Source organism: Pseudorca crassidens, chromosome 2, assembly GCF_039906515.1.
Source record: "Pseudorca crassidens isolate mPseCra1 chromosome 2, mPseCra1.hap1, whole genome shotgun sequence".
In the NCBI taxonomy this organism is placed as follows: domain Eukaryota; kingdom Metazoa; phylum Chordata; class Mammalia; order Artiodactyla; family Delphinidae; genus Pseudorca; species Pseudorca crassidens.
Genome location: NC_090297.1, coordinates 10228369 through 10246421, shown reverse-complemented (window position 1 = coordinate 10246421; position 18053 = coordinate 10228369). Strand labels below are relative to the sequence as shown.

The 18053-nt window shown below is 41.1% G+C and overlaps 1 protein-coding gene across 7 annotated transcripts in view; it reads right to left on the bottom strand.

Moving 5' to 3' along the window:
- Positions 1 to 18053, bottom strand: part of PRDM2 (PR/SET domain 2) — a 117941-nt gene that overhangs the window by 57122 nt on the left and 42766 nt on the right. For 6 of the 7 annotated variants that reach the window (XR_010939344.1, XM_067721070.1, XM_067721035.1 and 3 more), the window contains 2 exons: positions 17872 to 18024; positions 11994 to 12120 (listed from right to left, as the gene is read on the bottom strand). Coding sequence is in view for 5 of the 7 variants with exons in the window: in XM_067721070.1 (XP_067577171.1) it covers positions 11994 to 12120; positions 17872 to 18024 (280 nt within the window). In the remaining 2 variants the exon portion in view is untranslated. Of the gene's footprint in view, positions 1 to 11993; positions 12121 to 17871; positions 18025 to 18053 lie in introns of those variants that run through there. The other variant, XM_067721061.1, reaches the window with a different exon arrangement.

The window sequence follows — 18053 nt, the reverse complement described above, 5'->3', positions numbered from 1 at the left end:
CAGCAATTTTCCCCTTCTCTCCTCCCCTCAACATACACACATCAGGCTCGTTTAAACAAGGTATCATTTGCAAAGTACTGATCCAGTTGTATTTAATACAGAAGCAACAGTGAAGCCTGAGCAACATACTTAATGTGCTTTAACACAGAAAGAAGTTGGAGGGGAACATAACAGTCATTTACTATGAAAACAAAGTTTACCAATTCCATGTACTTTCTGACAATTGCCCATGAGATTTAGAAGACTCCACCTCTCTAAAACTGAAAGGGGTCAGAAATAGTGTTAGTTAAGGGTCACTTTTTCTTGAGTCAATACTTTCCATGCTCTGATTCAACCATGAATTTAATTTGCTTTAGCATACAGACAGTAATTTATTTTCCAGCCAATTCCTGAATTTATAATTTTGATGGAATCAAAACCACAAATAGATGTTATTAAGCTTAACACTCAAATCTGATCTTGCTATCGAATACTCCTATGATCACACCTAGCAAGGAAGAGATACTTCCTGAATAATATATTTAGCAACTAATAAAACTCCTAAAAGCAAGCAAATCTGCAATCTTAAACCCCTCGTTCAAAAATCCAACCAAGATTGAGACTACTGGTAATTATTCCTTTCTATCTGTCTGGATGACAGTGAGAGGGGAAACTGTAATTTCAACTCCAGTGTTAATCCTACAAAAATTACAATCCATATGTGTAAACCGACAAAGATCAAAACTGCAACTAACGACCACTGTGCTGCCGGCAGCATAAATCTGGTCGAAATGCACATGGGTTTCCACTGATGCCGGCACTAACATCTTCACAGCGAAGGGACCAAGGCAGGAGGTGGAGCGCAGTGACCTCCCATTCCTCACAGGGACCTGAGACTTTCTGCTTTACTTCACAGGAAAACAGGTTCTGAAAACCTCATAGCTTAAAAACAAAAATACACCCAACAGAACTAGAAAGGCATATTCTATACCTCAAACTGGCAAGAGATGGAAAACTGAACCTAAGAAACCAAATGGTAGAAAAATAACAGAAGGCACAGAAATTTCAGTGTTGCCCATTCCAAACTGTCCCTCAACTTCAAACACCACACATAATTCTGTTTGGGGGTTCTAAACACGGGTGAACAAACCAGTTTGCCCTCATTTTTGTGGCATGTGGTGGCTCAGGAAACCTACAAAAGACTGCACCAAGAGGTAGGATTATAAGTACAAGAGGAAAAGATCGTTTATCACTGTAGCTTTACTAGAAATAAGGGGGAAGATGAATTTTAGTCTAAGTATTATTTACTGCTTTTCTTTTTAACCAAAGCAAAGATAATCCTCTGCAGCTCCACATAACGGGTAACATACAGCTCTTTCATTAAGGGTGAGATTAGGTTTTGGTCATTCAGATACTGATTAAACTAATAAGAACATATAAAATTTAAAGTTCTTAAAGTATCAAAATAGCAAGGATTTCAGACGTCATAATCTTATCTTAGAAACTGGTATTTTTATATACACACAAATACAATATCATTATTTTATCATTAAAATAAATCTCTTACCTCTGAAGCTATTCAAATATTCTTTGTAATATTAAAGTATATTAAATTTACTATATAACAATTAAAATAACTACACCATCATATAATGAAAACTTCTATCAAAAAATATTTTTAAATTTCAGAGTCATGACCACAAAAATGAGAAGAGGAAATAAATAGCTACAATAAGTGCTTCAGAATGCTGAGGATTTTCTAGTCTCTTACCCATAATCCCTCAGGACTTTTTCTCAATATATGTGTCAAGTTTTAACCATTTAAACAAAGTTACTTCCCCTTAATTTTTAGAGAAAATTTAAACAGAACAGAAAGAAAAATGCTTAAGAAATTTGAAAAATGAAAGCACAGATTACTAAGCAGCAGTTCCGTCCGGCCTACAGTGTGGGTAAGGGTGTTAAGGACTTACTAAACCTTTAAGGAACAACTGAATAAAGAACTCTCAGTAAAAGTTTCAGGTGGAAAAAGCCATATTACATTTTGTTACAAATCCAAGAAGTTTTAAGTTTTATACATGCACGCATATTCTAAAGACTCTATTGTGGGATAAACACAATTAAGAATCACCCCTGCCCCACATGAGGAGAATTCAGGAGTGCACACAAACAGGTTAAGGCAACTCCTTTCTCATTCTTATTTCCTTTCTTGCTTTTCCTCCAGAATGAGCCAAGATGCTAGAATAGGAACAGCTTTATCAGCAAACAAAACCTCTTAAGAAGCTACTGCTTCAAACAGTTCATGAATTCTTAAAGGAAAAGGTAAAAAATAAAAAGCCATGCCCCCATAAACATTTTGACAAAACAAACAAGATCGCTATCTTTTGTTGGTGTCACATCATGAGAGTGAAGGAAACTAATAAGCATGATTTTACTCAATTCTACCACAAACAAATCAGAATTACACTTAAAATCAGTTTCTAGATTTAATTTTTAGAGTGTATGTTAATTAAAACACGTTCACGATCTATAACATTCACCTTAACAAAACTTTTAAAGTTATATTTTACTCAGTGGAAGAGTCAGTCATTCTCAACAAAAGAACACTAGTGCAGAAGAGGACACTAAACATCAGTGGCTTCTTGAAATCATCAATAAAACAAAATGGAAGAATTCCACAATCCTAGACACAATCCCTCTGCCATCCACACTGCTGAGGGAGTTAGGCCAAGGCAATGTCTCACTCGGTTCCTGTGGTTTCCAAACGGATTTCAAAAATAATACACAACTTAAGAGAAATGAAATATTTATAAGAAGCTCAAACCAACAAATATGTCATTAAAAAAAACCAAAACACTTAATAGACAAGGGCTGGAAAGGGATAAAAATTTAATCTGTTTTTTTTTTAAAAGCTGTTTGAGGTGCTCAAAGGAATACAATAAATCTGTTTAATCCATAAACCCCAAAGCAAAAATAACTCAAGGCATTAGTTTTCACCATAACTTAGCTTTCCAATACCAAAGATTTCACTTAATCACACTGCCTTATTATTTAGGATTAAAGTGGGCAATTCTAAAGTGAGTAGTGAAAATTCATCTTGGCTAATTAGCAAAGCCTTATAAAACACTGCTACTTATTCAGTGTAAGTGTCCTGCTTAGAAACATTATAAACAAAAACTAGATTTAGGCAAGGCGGAGCTGAACAATTTAGTAGCTGGGCGAACCTGGGCAAACCATGGAACCCCTCAAACATCAGTGACCTCATCCACACAGGAGGAAAATGATTCCCTACTTTGCAGGGCTACTAGGAGGATTAGCAATGATGTACACGGAGCACCAAGCACAGCGCTAGGCACAAGACAGACGTGCTAAAGAAACGAGTAACTGCTGTCATTGTCACCATCAACAGAAAGCGGTTCATCACTTGACGACATGATGTGCATGTAAGTGTCAAATCATGAGATGTGTCCCTATCAAAATACACTGTAATGAATGAATTCAGCCAAGAACTCTTGTAACGTCTGACACTGGTTTAATCTGAGCAGTAATAAAGAAAAACGGTTGCTTTCCACATTTATCTTCTTCACTTTGAGAAACAACAGTAATGTTTTCAAATAACTCCTGCTTCTCCAAGTCATTCAACTTCCTAAACTATGTCGACCAAGCTATTAACATTAATAAAAGCAACTGTCCTTGGTGGCACGCAGAGTATGAGCAGATAACATGAATGCCAACAGGAGCACCGTGTGAGCCTGTCTGAAGCTGCAACTCCCAGTTCCCCACACAACCTTTAACGGTTAGGAAATGTCTATTAATTTTTAACCAGCTTGAAGGTATCCTTGGGGTATTTATCCAATTCCTCAGTTCTTCAGAGGCAACTTCAAATGTAAAAGTATATACACTCTCCTCTCTGTAGTTCTACTGTGAACATGGAAGTTCATGTATTGGGTTGGCCAAAAAGTTCCTTCGGTTTTTGAGTAAAAATAAAAGACACATTTTTCATTTTCACCAAGAACTTTATTGAGCAACGTATTCACTGTTCTGTTCCACTACCCTCTGCCATTTTTCAGGCAACTTCATAATTCCAACTTCCCAAAACTTTTTATCTTTTTGAGCAAAGAACTGTTCCAGGTGCCTTTTAGAGTTTTCTAGGGAAAAGAAAATTTTTTCCATTAAGAGAATTTTGTAAAGACCAAAATAAATGGAAATCCGAAGGTGCAATGTCTGGTGAATATGACAGAGAAATCAGAACTTCCCAGCCAAGCTTTTTTCTCTGGTCATCAAAGAAAGACGCATTGCATTATCCTGATGGGAGATTATGCATTTTCTGTTGACTAATTCTGGATGCTTTTTGCCAAGTGCTGCTTTCAGTTGGTCTAACTGGGAGCAGTACTTGCCGGAATTACCCGTTTGGCTTTCCAGAAGGAGCTCATAATACAGAACTCCCTTCCAATCCCACCATATACAAAAACTTCTTTGGATGAAGACTGGCCTTTGGTGCGGTTGGTGGTGGTGCATTTCACTTGCCCCACAATCTCTTCCGTTCCACATTATGGTACAGTATCCACTTTTCACTGCCAGTCACAATTTGTTTTAAAAATGCAACGTTTTCGTTATGTTTTAGTAGGGAATCACATGCAGAAATACAATCAAGAAGGTTTTTTCGCTTAACTTACATGGAACCCAAACATCAAAGTGATTAACATAACCAAGATGGTGCCAATGATTTTCAGCGCTTGATTTGGATATTTTCAGTATGTCGGCTATTTCTCACATGGTATAACATTGATTCTTCTCAATTAATGTTTTGATTTGATCGCTATCAACTTCAACTGGTCTAGTGACCGTGGAGCATCGTCCAACGCGAAATCTCCAGCACAAAACTCCACAAACCACTTTTGACACATCTGATCAGTCACAGCACCATCTCCATATACTGCACGAATCTTTTGGGTTTTTTTTGCATTTAGGCTGCTATTTTTACCTTTCTTGAAATAATAAAGCATAATACGCCGAAAATGTTGCCGTTTTTCTTCCATCTTCAATATTAAAATGGCTACACAGAAATTCACCAATTTTGGGCTTCCCTGGTGGCGCAGAGGTTGAGAGTCCGCCTGCTGATGCAGGGGACACGGGTTCGTGCCCCGGTCCGGGAAGATCCCACATGCCGCGGAGCGGCTGGGCCCGTGAGCCATGGCCGCTGAGCCTGCGTGTCCGGCGTCCAGAGCCTGTGCTCCGCAATGGGAGAGGCCACAACAGTGAGAGGCCCGCACGTACGGGGGTGGGGGGGGGGGAATCACCAATTTTGATAAGATTCGTTTTAAATGCATGCTGATAATGACAGCTGTCACAATGCAATCTAACAAAACCGTTTCAAGGGAAGTTAAAGACAACTAAGCACTTACTAGAGCCATCTTACGGCAAAAACCCAACGAACTTTTTGGCCAACCCAATACTGTAACAGCTCTGTAAACAGAAATGTAAAACTGTCTAAGAAAAGGAAAAACTCGATAAGTTTTAAAAACAATAATGAATTCATAATGTAGAAAAAGAACCCAGTATTTTTATCTAGGCAAAGTACAGCAAATTTTTTTTTTTACTTTCAAATTACAATTGGATTTTTAAAAATCAACAATTTTGAACTCCCTACATTCAAGGTCCTTTTACCTTTTAGGAAACTTAATAATTAACCCTTTTTTTCTGTATGAGGCAAGTCTCACCTTCCAGTTTCCACATGGACAGGAGAACCAGGATAACAACCTTAGAGCACAGCATATTTCCTAACACACTCCATTATGGTATATATTAAGAATTTTGCAAATTCATCCACTAAAATACAGTTGAAACTCTGCAAAATGCTTTGAAAACCTGTAGTTAATCCATAAATTTCCCTATGAACAAGGTTATATACAGCAAGAATCAAAGGCACAAAAATATCAACCGGGCTTCCCTGGTGGCGCAGTGGTTGAGAGTCCGCCTGCCGATGCAGGGGACACGGGTTCGTGCCTCGGTCCGGGAGGATCCCACATGCCGCGGAGCGGCTGGGCCCGTGAGCCATGGTCGCTGAGCCTGCGCGTCCGGAGCCTGTGCTCCGCAACGGGAGAGGCCACAACAGTGAGAGGCCTGCGTACCGCAAAAAAAAAAAAAAAATCAACCAACTTATTTACCTAAATTTAGAGCAATTCAGTAGCAGTAGAAGTAGAATTAGAAATCAAAAAAATTCCTAGATTCTTACTGTTGCAAAAACATTAAAGCTGCACTAAGCTTTTAAAAACAGACCAGAAAAACAGCAGGATCAACCAGGCAGGAAACCCTCAGAGACAGGTCACCCAATGTTCAGCAAAGGCATCACTAAACTAGTGGCAGCGAGAGCTCCACTGGGGACCGACTAGGACACTGCTCACTTGGGCCCAAGGCGACAAGCTCACAAGCCATGTAACATCTAACGCTGGGGCCCTATCTCCACAGGATCGTAGCCACCTGCAACTGCCCCAAGCCCTGCTCCAACACTTGCCAACAAGAACTAGGGATGAGCGCCCTGTAAGTGGGCACAGGACCTGCCCACCAGGCACCCAGAAAGCTCAGGGCCCATCTGCAATCATCCTCAGGCACCATGGCTAGGCCTCTGTCATCCAGCCAGGCCTCCACTCTTCAGCTTTGGCCAAGGAACCTCGAAAAGAGCTGTCGGCTACTGGGGAAGGTCAAGACATCAAACTCCACTGAAGCCCACCTGTTCGCTTTTGTTAAATGTATTCTCTAATGTTAACTTTAAATGGAACCAGTGCTATCACTTCTGCTGTTGTCCACCACAGGCAAAAGTAGACAGAAAGCAGAGTATTATGAAGAAGAAAAGGCATGCAAAACCTGGGCTCAAGCTCTGACTCTTGACACTCATTGGCAGACAGAGCTTGGACAAGTTATCCACCCTTGCTACGTGTCCATTTCCTCATCTGGAGCTGGTACAAACCACGCAGAAGCAGAGGCTAAATGGGAATGCCCACGAGACTGCTCAGTACCACTCAGCACTACTCAGGGCTCACTGCTCCGTCTGGCTGCAGCGCCACACAGCCCACAAGGCTCCACGTCTCCATCAGAGCCTCTTGCCGCATCTCTGTTTCTACTTGTTGTCCAGCAATGTCCTGTGACCTCTCATGTCCCCGTGAGTTTCCTTCCCCAAATCTTTCTTTCTTCCCCTCCTCAATGTTCTTCACAGGCATCCTCCCCACTGTGCTCTGCTTTTCAACAACAAAGTAGCATCACCTCCTCTCCCAGAGGGCTCCTGCCAACCCCTTCCCTATTCTAGAGCCTGTACACACATCAACTAGAACACCTAGTAAACCTGACCCACACTGAGCTGCAATAAAACAGACGATAAACTCCTCCCCGGATGTTTTACTCATCTCTCTAATCTCCCCTACCAATCCTGCCACTGAGTGCAGTGCTGGTGGGAAAGGGGCCAGTATGTCCATTTGCACAACTGAGTTTCAAACAGAAAGACTCATGTGGGGTTCTAGGTGGCTCTCTCTATACACCACCCCAGCAATAAATAACCAACACTGCTAAAAGAACACCCAATCCGGTCCTTCTTCCTGGAGCTCTCAGCCCTGAGAACTTGACAGGGCCCACCCCTGTGTCAGTCAAGTCACAGCCTCTGAAAGGCTATCCCTGGCTACCCGTCCACAGTCACACCATACGTAACCACCTGCAACACACACACACTTTATTAACATTATAAGATTTGTCTTGTTCATCTGTTGGTTGGTTGTCCCCTCATTCTCCAGAATGTAAATTCCATGAAAGCAGGGACCTGGGTTATGTTAGTTCTCTGCTGTAGCTTCCAGCACCTAACATAGTGTCTGACACAGAATATACTTGTTAAATAACAAGGCGAGGGGATGGGTGGTGGATATCTCCAGGTTTTTTATGTGAACAATTTTAATTATGGAAACATGAACTATTTCCTTTTTAAACTGGTTATAATTTAACTGTTCTGTGGTGACTAAAAGTCACCTTAGATAAATACTAAAAACTAGTTGATCTCAGGGACTATTTACAGCTTTTAGAAAAGATTATGTGAACCTGTTAAGGGATCTCACGGCACTGTGCTCTTTATAGCTCGTTACTGTTTTTGTTACAAACTTTGTCTTCTTAACTGTCTGGCTATTAGCTATAAAACTACTTGCTGCTACAAGTAACTCTTCTAATTTCCTCCTTCTAATTTGCTATAGACAGGAAAGTCAACAGGTTAGAAGTAGGCCTAAAGTAAGAGAGAAGCAGCCTACGGTGAGGCCCCGCCACGGGAAGGGAGAGGGAGGACCCACTGCTTCCTTAGCGCTAATACAAGTGCTCCATAAATACTGACTGATTAACTGACTCACAAGCTCAGTAGCTCCTCTGCAAGAATCACATAGGTAGCCAACCATCAGCCACATTCTGTCAGTGGCACTTACAGGTACCACGGACCCACATGCTGCACAGAGATGTTCCTTATTATTATCTCTCCTGCTCTTGACAGCAACCCAGTGAGGTTGGGTATACAGCACAAGGACCATTCCATGTTATGACACCTACTTTTAAGGATATGGAAACTGCACCCCCATTAAAAGTGACATGATTTGCCCAGCCATACACCTGGTAAAAGCCCGAGAGTCCCACGTTTTTCATTCCTTCCACTAAGCCCATGTGCATCAAGACACTGCTGCTGCTTTAGAGTAAAAAGAACTCTGGGTAAGGTTCTTATGTAGCCAAAAGAGAGCAGGGCAACAACATTCTATTATAGTCTATATTTTAAAAGAACATTTGCCAACAGTCATTTACTGCTAACAAACAAATTCAACAGAAATCAAGACGATAAATACTTCTAAATTTGGCCTTTCTATGTTCAGATCACAATCTTCCCGTGGATTAAATACGAATATTTCAGTGAAATATTGAAAACCCAACACTGAAAACCCTCCCTTCCTCTCCACCTGGAAAGTTTAATCTGTCCCATCCAAGGAACTTCTCACGCTCAATCTCATTACAGGGGCTGCTCAGACATGTAAGAAGTTAGGCTGAATTACAAAGGTGAGAATCCAGAATTCTAGTTCAAAATGCCTAACATATGAACACCTTTGGCCACTGGCAAAACCGCATGCTCCCTGGTCAGAGACAATATGAACTGTGTTCTCACAGCACTGTGTTCTCTTCCTTCATTGCAGGTTTGCATGAGTCTTTGTTTGCCAATCAACAAATTATTTATTGAGGGCCTGTTCCATGCCAACCATCTAGGCCCCGATCAGTAGCTTACTGATTTAATGTTTGTCTCCCCCACTAGACTACAGGCGCCAGGAGAAAAGTTACTGCTGCTTTTTTGCTCACCATTGTCCTGTACGACCTAGCAGAGCGCCTGGCACATGGCAGGGGCTTAACAAACATTAGTTCAATGAATGACTGAGAGACAGACAGAGGCAGAGAGACAGAGACAGAGAGGGAGAGAGAAGAGGAGGGGCCACATTGTATGCAAAGGAATCAGGGCTTTCCACTGCCCAGAACACGCCGCATGATCCACCAGCGATCTGATGAATTCTGAAAGGCACCACATGCAATGCACAGCTGTAGGCACAGCAGCTGTCATGCAAAGGATCAGAGGCCCAGAACTATGAAGAATTCAGCCCTTTGTTTCTCTCTGCCTGCCTCCTAACCAAAATGAAGTTAGGTCCACTGTCAATCTACCTGTCAGCTGCATGTCTTCAACATCTGGCTTTCAGAAATACTAAGTTAATATTGCTACTGAATGAAATTTATGTTGATTTATTCTCTGACATCACTGCCTGAAAAGGTATTTAAATGTCTGAGGTCACACATAAGACCTAAATAGAACCAAGTTAACATAAAAAGTTCTCCATTTCAGGTCTTTGTAAGCTATAAATTAGCTTTCACAGAGTACTTAATTTAAAAACAAAAAAGGTTTGACTATTTAAACTTTAGATCATAAAGAGCAAACACAGCTCCTTACCAGTAAGCTATTCAAAACAGACTGTTAAGTTCCGAGAGGCAGCCTCACATAAGTATTTTAACTAAAACTTAAGATTCAGTCGGTTATACACAGCTCGGAGTAGTTATAAATAACAGGATAATAAGAAATATGAACTACTTAACTCAATGCAAAAACCCAGCAATATGGGCAGGTATAAAAATGAAGATGTGTAAGTTCATGTACCACTAATAAAACTTATTTTCAGTTTTTTCCCCCACATTCAAATAAAAAAACAAAATTAAGGAATAAATAAAAATCTATGAAATGTTCTAAACATGCACAGCAAAGTACGCTGAACAGAGAAAAGCATTAGGATGAAGTTGCTATTAACCTATTAACCTATGACTATATTTAAATTTACATGAGTTAGTTATGCTTAGTAACAGAGTAAAGATTCGCTGCCCTCCAAACTCCGGCCCCTGCAAATCACAGCTTACCTAGAAAGGCTGGTGACATTAATTATACACAAAGTGAACACTAAATAAAGGAACAATTTGAATTATGTGAAGAGTTTGCAAACAATTATGCGCTAAGCCTAACAGCAACAGAAATCTCAAACCTCAAAACAGTAAACAACAACAAAAGCAAACAAACAAAAAACACCTGGCAATTTTCTAGACCCTGATCATCTGATTCATGATCAAAGCATTTAATGACCTAAAACTGACGAAATCGAGTTAGATAAACAGCGAACATGTATTCAGTAAAAGGCCTAATAAACTCCCTTGGATGGGTTATTGATTATACCGTAAAATACAAAGAATATGTAATGGAAAAGTCAGAATAGACTTTTTTAACTTCTCGCCTACATTTTTAAATGTTACTTTTACATTTTTCCAAAGTCAAGTTTACATTATGATTTTATTTACAGTATGACTGCCACAATTCACTTTGCAGTGTTCTAAGTAAAGGCTGGACTCAAGTTCAGATGGCTACAAACATTTATTTAAGACTTAGGGCGGGCAAAAAAAAAAAAAAAAAGATTTATATTAGTAAGAAACTACCATACCCCTCGCCTTGGCATATATTCAAACAGGGCTCTACGAAAGATTCACTGATTAATATTGAAATTCTTCATTAAAAGAAAAAAAACAAAACAAACAAACAACGTGGAGAACGCCAGCTGGAAATATGATATATCCAACCAAACTATCTTCCTCCCAGAAATTATCCCCTGCCTTCTGTAAGTGTGACTACACTTCACCTTTTGTTTGAAAACATTATTAAACAAAATAGAACTGTTGGAGTTGAGTCAAAAGTAACAGCACACCGTTCAACTTCCATTTTGTTAATGGCCTAATTTCAAAAAGGTCTGCGCTGAAACCTTCGCCAGCCGCGAGTGTTGCAATCGTGTGCAGCGCAGTCTTGAGTGGCGTGGAGTGGCCCAGGGCCCGGCCCGGGGAGGAGTGGGGCGGCCGGATGGCAGGGCCCGGCCCGGGCGTAGCGGCAGTGTACGGCCCGGCCGGCTCTCCCTGCCCCGGGAGGCCAGTGCATCGGCCGCAGCGCGTCCGGCCCTCCCGCACAGTCCGGGCGGATGGACACGAGGCCGCCGAATCTGCGGTGCTGGAAATGTCACTCTCGGAACACATTTTATGACGCGTTGCTGGCGAACAGCACAAAAAACTAAGAATATACCGTGCGTGCAGTGTACGGCTCTGGAGAGACCGACCGCCGCTCCCACCCGCAAGTCCAGAGACCTGCGCTGTGGACAAGGGAAGTGACAACTGGCCTCGGGCCCCTCGCGGTGCGCGTCCACTCACTTTTCCGCGCCCGGCTCCTCCACCCCAAGTTAGAAAAGAGCTCGAGCGCGGCGTCCGGCGCCGTGATTCAGCAGCGCCGGGGGGGGAGGGGGGGAACTGCACCGGGGGGGGGGGGGGGGCGCGGGGGAGGCTTGGCACCGGGTCCGGAAAAGGTCACTGTGAGCTGCGGGTGCTGCCCGAGCCCCGATTCGGCCCGGGCCGGGCAGCCGCGGGGAGCAGGGGCGGCAGCGGGCTCCTACCTTTCCTGCTTTTCGGGGAGCTCCGCTTGCTCCGGGCGCTGGCTCGCTCTTCCTCAATCGCAGCTGCTATCTCGGGGTTGTCTTCCCCATTGTACCAGACCAGGAGCTCCTCGCCCGGCGCGATTGGCTGCGGGGAGAGAAGAGACAGGCGCCGGGCCAATCAGAGCGAAGGTTGTTGGCGGGGCGGGGCGGGGCAGGCGGGCGGCGCTCCCAGCCGGGCCGCCCGAGGCCAGCCCGGCAGGAAGAGCTCCTCCGCCTCGGCGGCCGCGGGCCGGACGACGCGGGAAGGGACCCTCTGCTGGAGGGAGGACCTCACTTCCCGGCCGCCTCCTCCCCGGAGTCCGTCCGGTGGATGTCGGGATCTGATAGGATCGCTTTAAACTTAAAACTGCCATATGTTCCGGAATCTTACTGTTGGAAGCCTCACAACTAACCACGCAGAAGGAAAAATATGCCACGGAACCACAATGTCCACGAAACCTAAGCTGATGAGAAAATTAAAGCATAATTTAAAACACCCTGGCAGTTTGGAAGACGTGATGAAAGCTATTATCAGCGCAGGTTTCAGAGTCCAAGAGCAAGTTAAGCACGATAAGACCTACATGCCAGTGCACATTTATAATGCACCGCTAATTATATCACGGAAATGCTAAAAGAAGAGGCGGTGCTGAGGACCCGAGCGTCCTGGCAGTGTATTGTCTCTGCGCTGCTGCCAACCTGCTCCGGTCCTTGGAGAATTCACTGCCTTGCCCTCTGTACTACACCTCGAGTCTACAAGACAACTTTTAAATTTAGAAAGAAATGCCTAAAAATACCTCACGTGTCATGCTCCTAAAACATGAATTCTTAACAGTCATGTACACCACCACCATGCTGATTATACCTAGAGAACAAGATCGTGAAGAAAAAATATACTGAGTGGAAAGATTACACTCCTAAGTAACACTGAAGGAAATGGCTTATTGGTTTCTCTCACAATGACTCATCTGTTCAAAAAGTTCCAAGAGTATGAACACAAGTAAAATTCCACCTAAAACCCAGTAAATAAAATAAAAATCCATGAGTCCATACTGATATGAATGAATGAAGAAATGAATGAATGAACAGACAGGTAAATAAATAAGGAGAGCTCTTCCTATAGTAGATCCCAACTAATCAATGAAAAAGAAATAATGGAATTAGAAAATCACAACTAGACAATCATCACAGATTAATAATTGATTCAGGCAAGAATCACCAATGGATGCTAAAACTAGTAGATTAAAGTTTGAGGAATAACAAAATATTTGCATGGTCTCGAAATATCTCCCCATAAAACATTTATTAATGACAAAGAGAAAAACAGTACCTTTATAAGACAAGTCAACATCATATGCCTCCTGATATGATGCACAGAAAAGAACACAGCATCACTTCTGGAGATGAAGTGAAGCATCACTTCTGCTGAAAATGCATAAATGTAATTCAATCAAGATAAAACTTAAGAGAAGGCCAAACTGTGGGACATTCTACAAAAATTACTGATCAATTCTCTCAAAACTGAAATGTTATAAAAGACAAAGACTGAGGTGCTATACAAACTAAGGAGACTGATGGGACATCACAACTGAATTCAATGGAGTTTTCTTTGCCTAAAAGGACATGATTGGAACTGACAAAATTTGAATAAAGTATAGATTAGCTTATAAAACACTGTGCCAGTGTGAGCTTCTTGATTTTCATCACTGCACTATAGTTATGGAAGAGGATACCCTTGTTTTAGGGGCAGGAGGAATTCCATCTAAGATGTCCATTTAGAAACAACATAGTCACTTCAACATACCTTCTAGTCTAGATAAAGTCTTTGAAAGTAAATATTATTTTGTTTCATTCTCTGCAGAACTCAATGTTTATATAGTCCAAATTTTAAAATATTCTAAATTCTTTAAGATAAAAGAACAAGCCACTGTTTCCTTTGTTCCTCCAAGGATGGCTAAAACCTGCCATTTTTTAAATCTTTAAACCAATGTATTATTTCCCTTCTTGAATCAGTTACACCTAAAACAAAAAAACTTAATCTAATGTATAAAATCTTAATGAGTTAAAATAGCCATTACAGATGCCTTTTGGCACTCTTATGAGCTAACCTGTTTTTGTTGAAGGAATGAGCTTCTTTATTTAAGTAAACTATTTCTAGCTCCAAATGTATATATAGTATGCTTCTTCTCTATGTTTTTGTTACAAGTCACATATTTATGAAATGGTGTTATCATATAATACTTGAAATGATTAGGGTCCACAGAGATATGTAAAGTCTTAAATAAAACAAAAGTAAAAAAGAACATGAAAAGGAGTGAGGGAAAATATATTCCCCATTTCTTCCTAAACCAAACAGCATAACCAAAACACTGGCTAGAAGAACCTACTGGACATCTTCGAGATTGATCCCCGACTCAGCCTAAGCATCTACATTCATGCCACTCCAACCTTGTGCAGAGGACTAACTGTACTAGCAACTGGGTGAAGTTAAATATCAGCACAGACTCTCTACTTAGGAGGGTCCGATTTTGTTCTTGCAAAAACCACAAAACACCCCAGTATCTGTTTTTACCTCAAATCTAATATACAATTTCTAAATGGTTGTTAATGAACTGAATAGCTAGATTAAGAGCAACCTGATTTGTTAGCTACTGAACAACCTTCAAAATTGTTAGCAACTGAGATGATCATGACATTATTGAGCTATGTACTTCCCAACTTTCTATTAAAACAGCTACACAAATAACAGGGCTTTATGAAAGAAGAGGAAAATAATACATCTTTTAAAATGAACAATTGCTTGCTTCTTCTGTACTGTAGTTTTTTCTTCTGCACTGCTTAGCGCATTTAAGATTTTATAAGTCAAATTTCAGAAGAAAAGAAAATTTATGTCCTTAAACACAGGAAATACAAACCCACATTTAAAAAAATAAAGTCAAAAGTCCAAACAACCTTTTTTTAAATATATTTTGATATTTAACAAAAAACAACAACAGGAAGACTTTAAACTCTTCCTTTGGGTTCTGACAGGCTTATAGAATGAAGCACACTCTCTTCTCTAAATATCAGTAAATATAAACCTGAAATTTTACCAGACCAATTAGGTACAGGCAAGGGTTGCCACAAATATTCCTGACACTAGGTCAAATTAAGAGGAATACTCCAGAATTATGAGAACACACAAAGCACTCCACGCTTACCCACCTACCATCTATCCCCCAGCATGATCTTTTAAAAGTCACGGGTCAGACAGCTTCAATTCTCAAATGGGTGAACTGAAGACTAAAACTCATATGTTTCCCTACAGGCCAGTAGGCCCCCCGATCTGGCCCCTGCCCACCTTACCAGCCCCATTCACCGCCTCTCCTTGCTCTACCCAAACCAGCCTTTGTTCTATTCCTTTAAAAAAAAAAAAGAAACAAACAAAAAACCCCCAAAAATCTAGCTTATTCCCACTTCAATACCTTTGCTTCCTGAACTGCTCTTCCAGCAGAGATCTTCGAGTGGCTGGCTCCTTCCCATGCCAGTGGGGGAAGGGAAGAGGTGTCCCCATGTCTTGTCTTCCCTGACCTACCAGAGCTACAGCAGCCCTCCCCCTACCTAGACAATCTATCACATTTTATTGTCTTCAGTGCACTTATCACTATCTGAAATTATTTTGTTTACTTGTTCACTTGTTTATTATCTGCCACCTCCCCCATAAAATGGAAGCTCCATGAGACCAGAGACCTTGTCTGTTCTGTTCACTACTATAGGAGAATACCTGGTACACAGTAGACACTCACTATTTGCTGAACTAATAAATAGATGAATGAATGGAGAGCAAGCTAACAATTAACCTTCAGGAATTTAAAACAGTTTTTAATCATATTACAAACAAAACCAGGTGATTACCTAGATTACAGGTGAGAAGGTGATACAGAACATCCCATGTAATTTATTTACAAAACCTAACCCACAGAAAGCTTAATCTAGAAGAATATAATCACAAGTAAGGAATCTGAAAGGCCTTATGCATACTTGAGCAAACATCAAAGGTCAGGATTGGGGGAGGTCTGCAAAGATCAGAGCTATGTTACTTCCAACAAAGAAAGGTAAAAATAACAGTAGTAGTATAGCTAGTTAACACTTTGAGTACTTAGGTTAGACTAGGTTAGACTAGGACTAACTTAGGTTAGACTAGGAACTCTTCACAGAATCTTACACATTTGTTTAATTTTCACAACTGTCGACACTATAATTATCTGTATCTTACAAATAAGGAAACTGAGGCACAGGAAAGTGACTTGCCTAAATTTACACAGCTAGTAAAATCACAATGACTTGCCTTGGGTCACACAGCAAGCCAGGATTTAATCCAGGGGTCTGGCTCCAGAGTTCACTCCCAAACACTATTCTCTCTTGCTTCTCAATGGTTCTTGGCTTTGCTATCAGAGATGAACACATCATAACTTGAGGTCTGATGAAAGAACTGCCAAGTGCCCCAGTATCTCCCTGGGCTTCCTCTGCCCTGGAACCTCATTCCTACTCCCTCAGTTGTCTCATATGCATCCCCTCGCTGGTACTTCATCTCCACCAGAATTCTGCCTCACTGATTCAACCAGATGTAACTCTCACTTTAAATTAATTTGAGAACAGAATGAATTATTGAATCAAATTTTGAATCCAATTTCAAACTCCAGTGTAACAAAATTGTACAGTAATGCCTACCAGAAAATCATGCTATTACAATCCAGCAGGAAGAAGGTTACAGAAGTTTTAAATGAAGAAGTACCACAAAAAAAAATATTTCCTACAGGAATTGAAAGCAAGGACGTGGGTTTATATGAGGTAAAGGGCAATCCAACTGCCTAAAGATGACAGGGAAAAATACAAAGGAAAGTTAAACAGCTGTAAGCTAACTTCCAAAAGTCCTAGTGCTACACACAGGCAAAACTCAGCATGCTACAAAGCTGACCATCATCTTAAATGTTTGTTCATCAAGAGTTTTCACCTACATGGAGATAATTTTTTTCATGGACTGTCCCCCAGTCTATGACATTTTTAATGGAAGTAAGTGAATAAGGAAAAATCTGCCTTACAGCAACTTTGGCAAACATACCTATTCCAAAAAGCAAAAAGCAACAATCATCTATCTTTAGAGCCTCAAGACTCTGCCTGAGAGAACATTTCCCTGCAGGATGAGTGCAGATTTGCCTTCCAGGAGAACATGAAAACGAGGGAGACAGATGTGGGCTTGCTTGTTGCAGGTATAACAACGCTTCCTAATTCTAACTTCCCTGAATGTACTCAGTGACCTCTGACCTCACCACAAACTCTAAAACATGATTTTCCTCTTCTTTACATTACTTGTTGATTTTCCTCAACAATTAATGTCTCCAAATAAAAATTTGGCAGAAGTAAGAAACATGTTCTGTGTAATTTCCATTCTGAATAAAATTTAGGGAAAAGAAAAGCTAATCCAAAGCTACACTATACTGAAGACTAAGAATGTGTTTTCAGTTAACACAGAACCACCAGAGCTATTGAGAGTTTCTTACAGTTAGATAAACTGGCCAGTCAGACAGTGCCCAATGCATCTGTATCTTAAGAGGAGGGAAGCAGCTGCCACATGCTTAACTCATCAGTACCTATAAAGACGCCGTACGTAATTACTCAACACGATCTTCCTGCTTTAGTGCCCTTCCTCACACGAAGCAGTGGCAACTGCACATTTAAAACACAGACCTTTCACTGTTTTGATGAACCACTTTCAAATAGAACCCTTTCAAGGTCTTCAAATTCACTCCCGACGGTCACGACTGAGGACAGCGTTTGCAGAAACGCATGCCGAGTAACTACCGGCATCTAACACTCTTACCTTTAAAGTTTTATAGTAAATGGCCCTGTTGATTTCCAGTGGAAATAAATTTTGCTCTTCTCCCGAGCAAGCCCAATTCACATAGCGCAGCCAGTTCCCCTTCTCTGGATCGGTGGCATCAATGCACATCCACCCCAAATTTGGGTAATAGACCTTGGGAGGGGGAAAAACACATTTTGTTA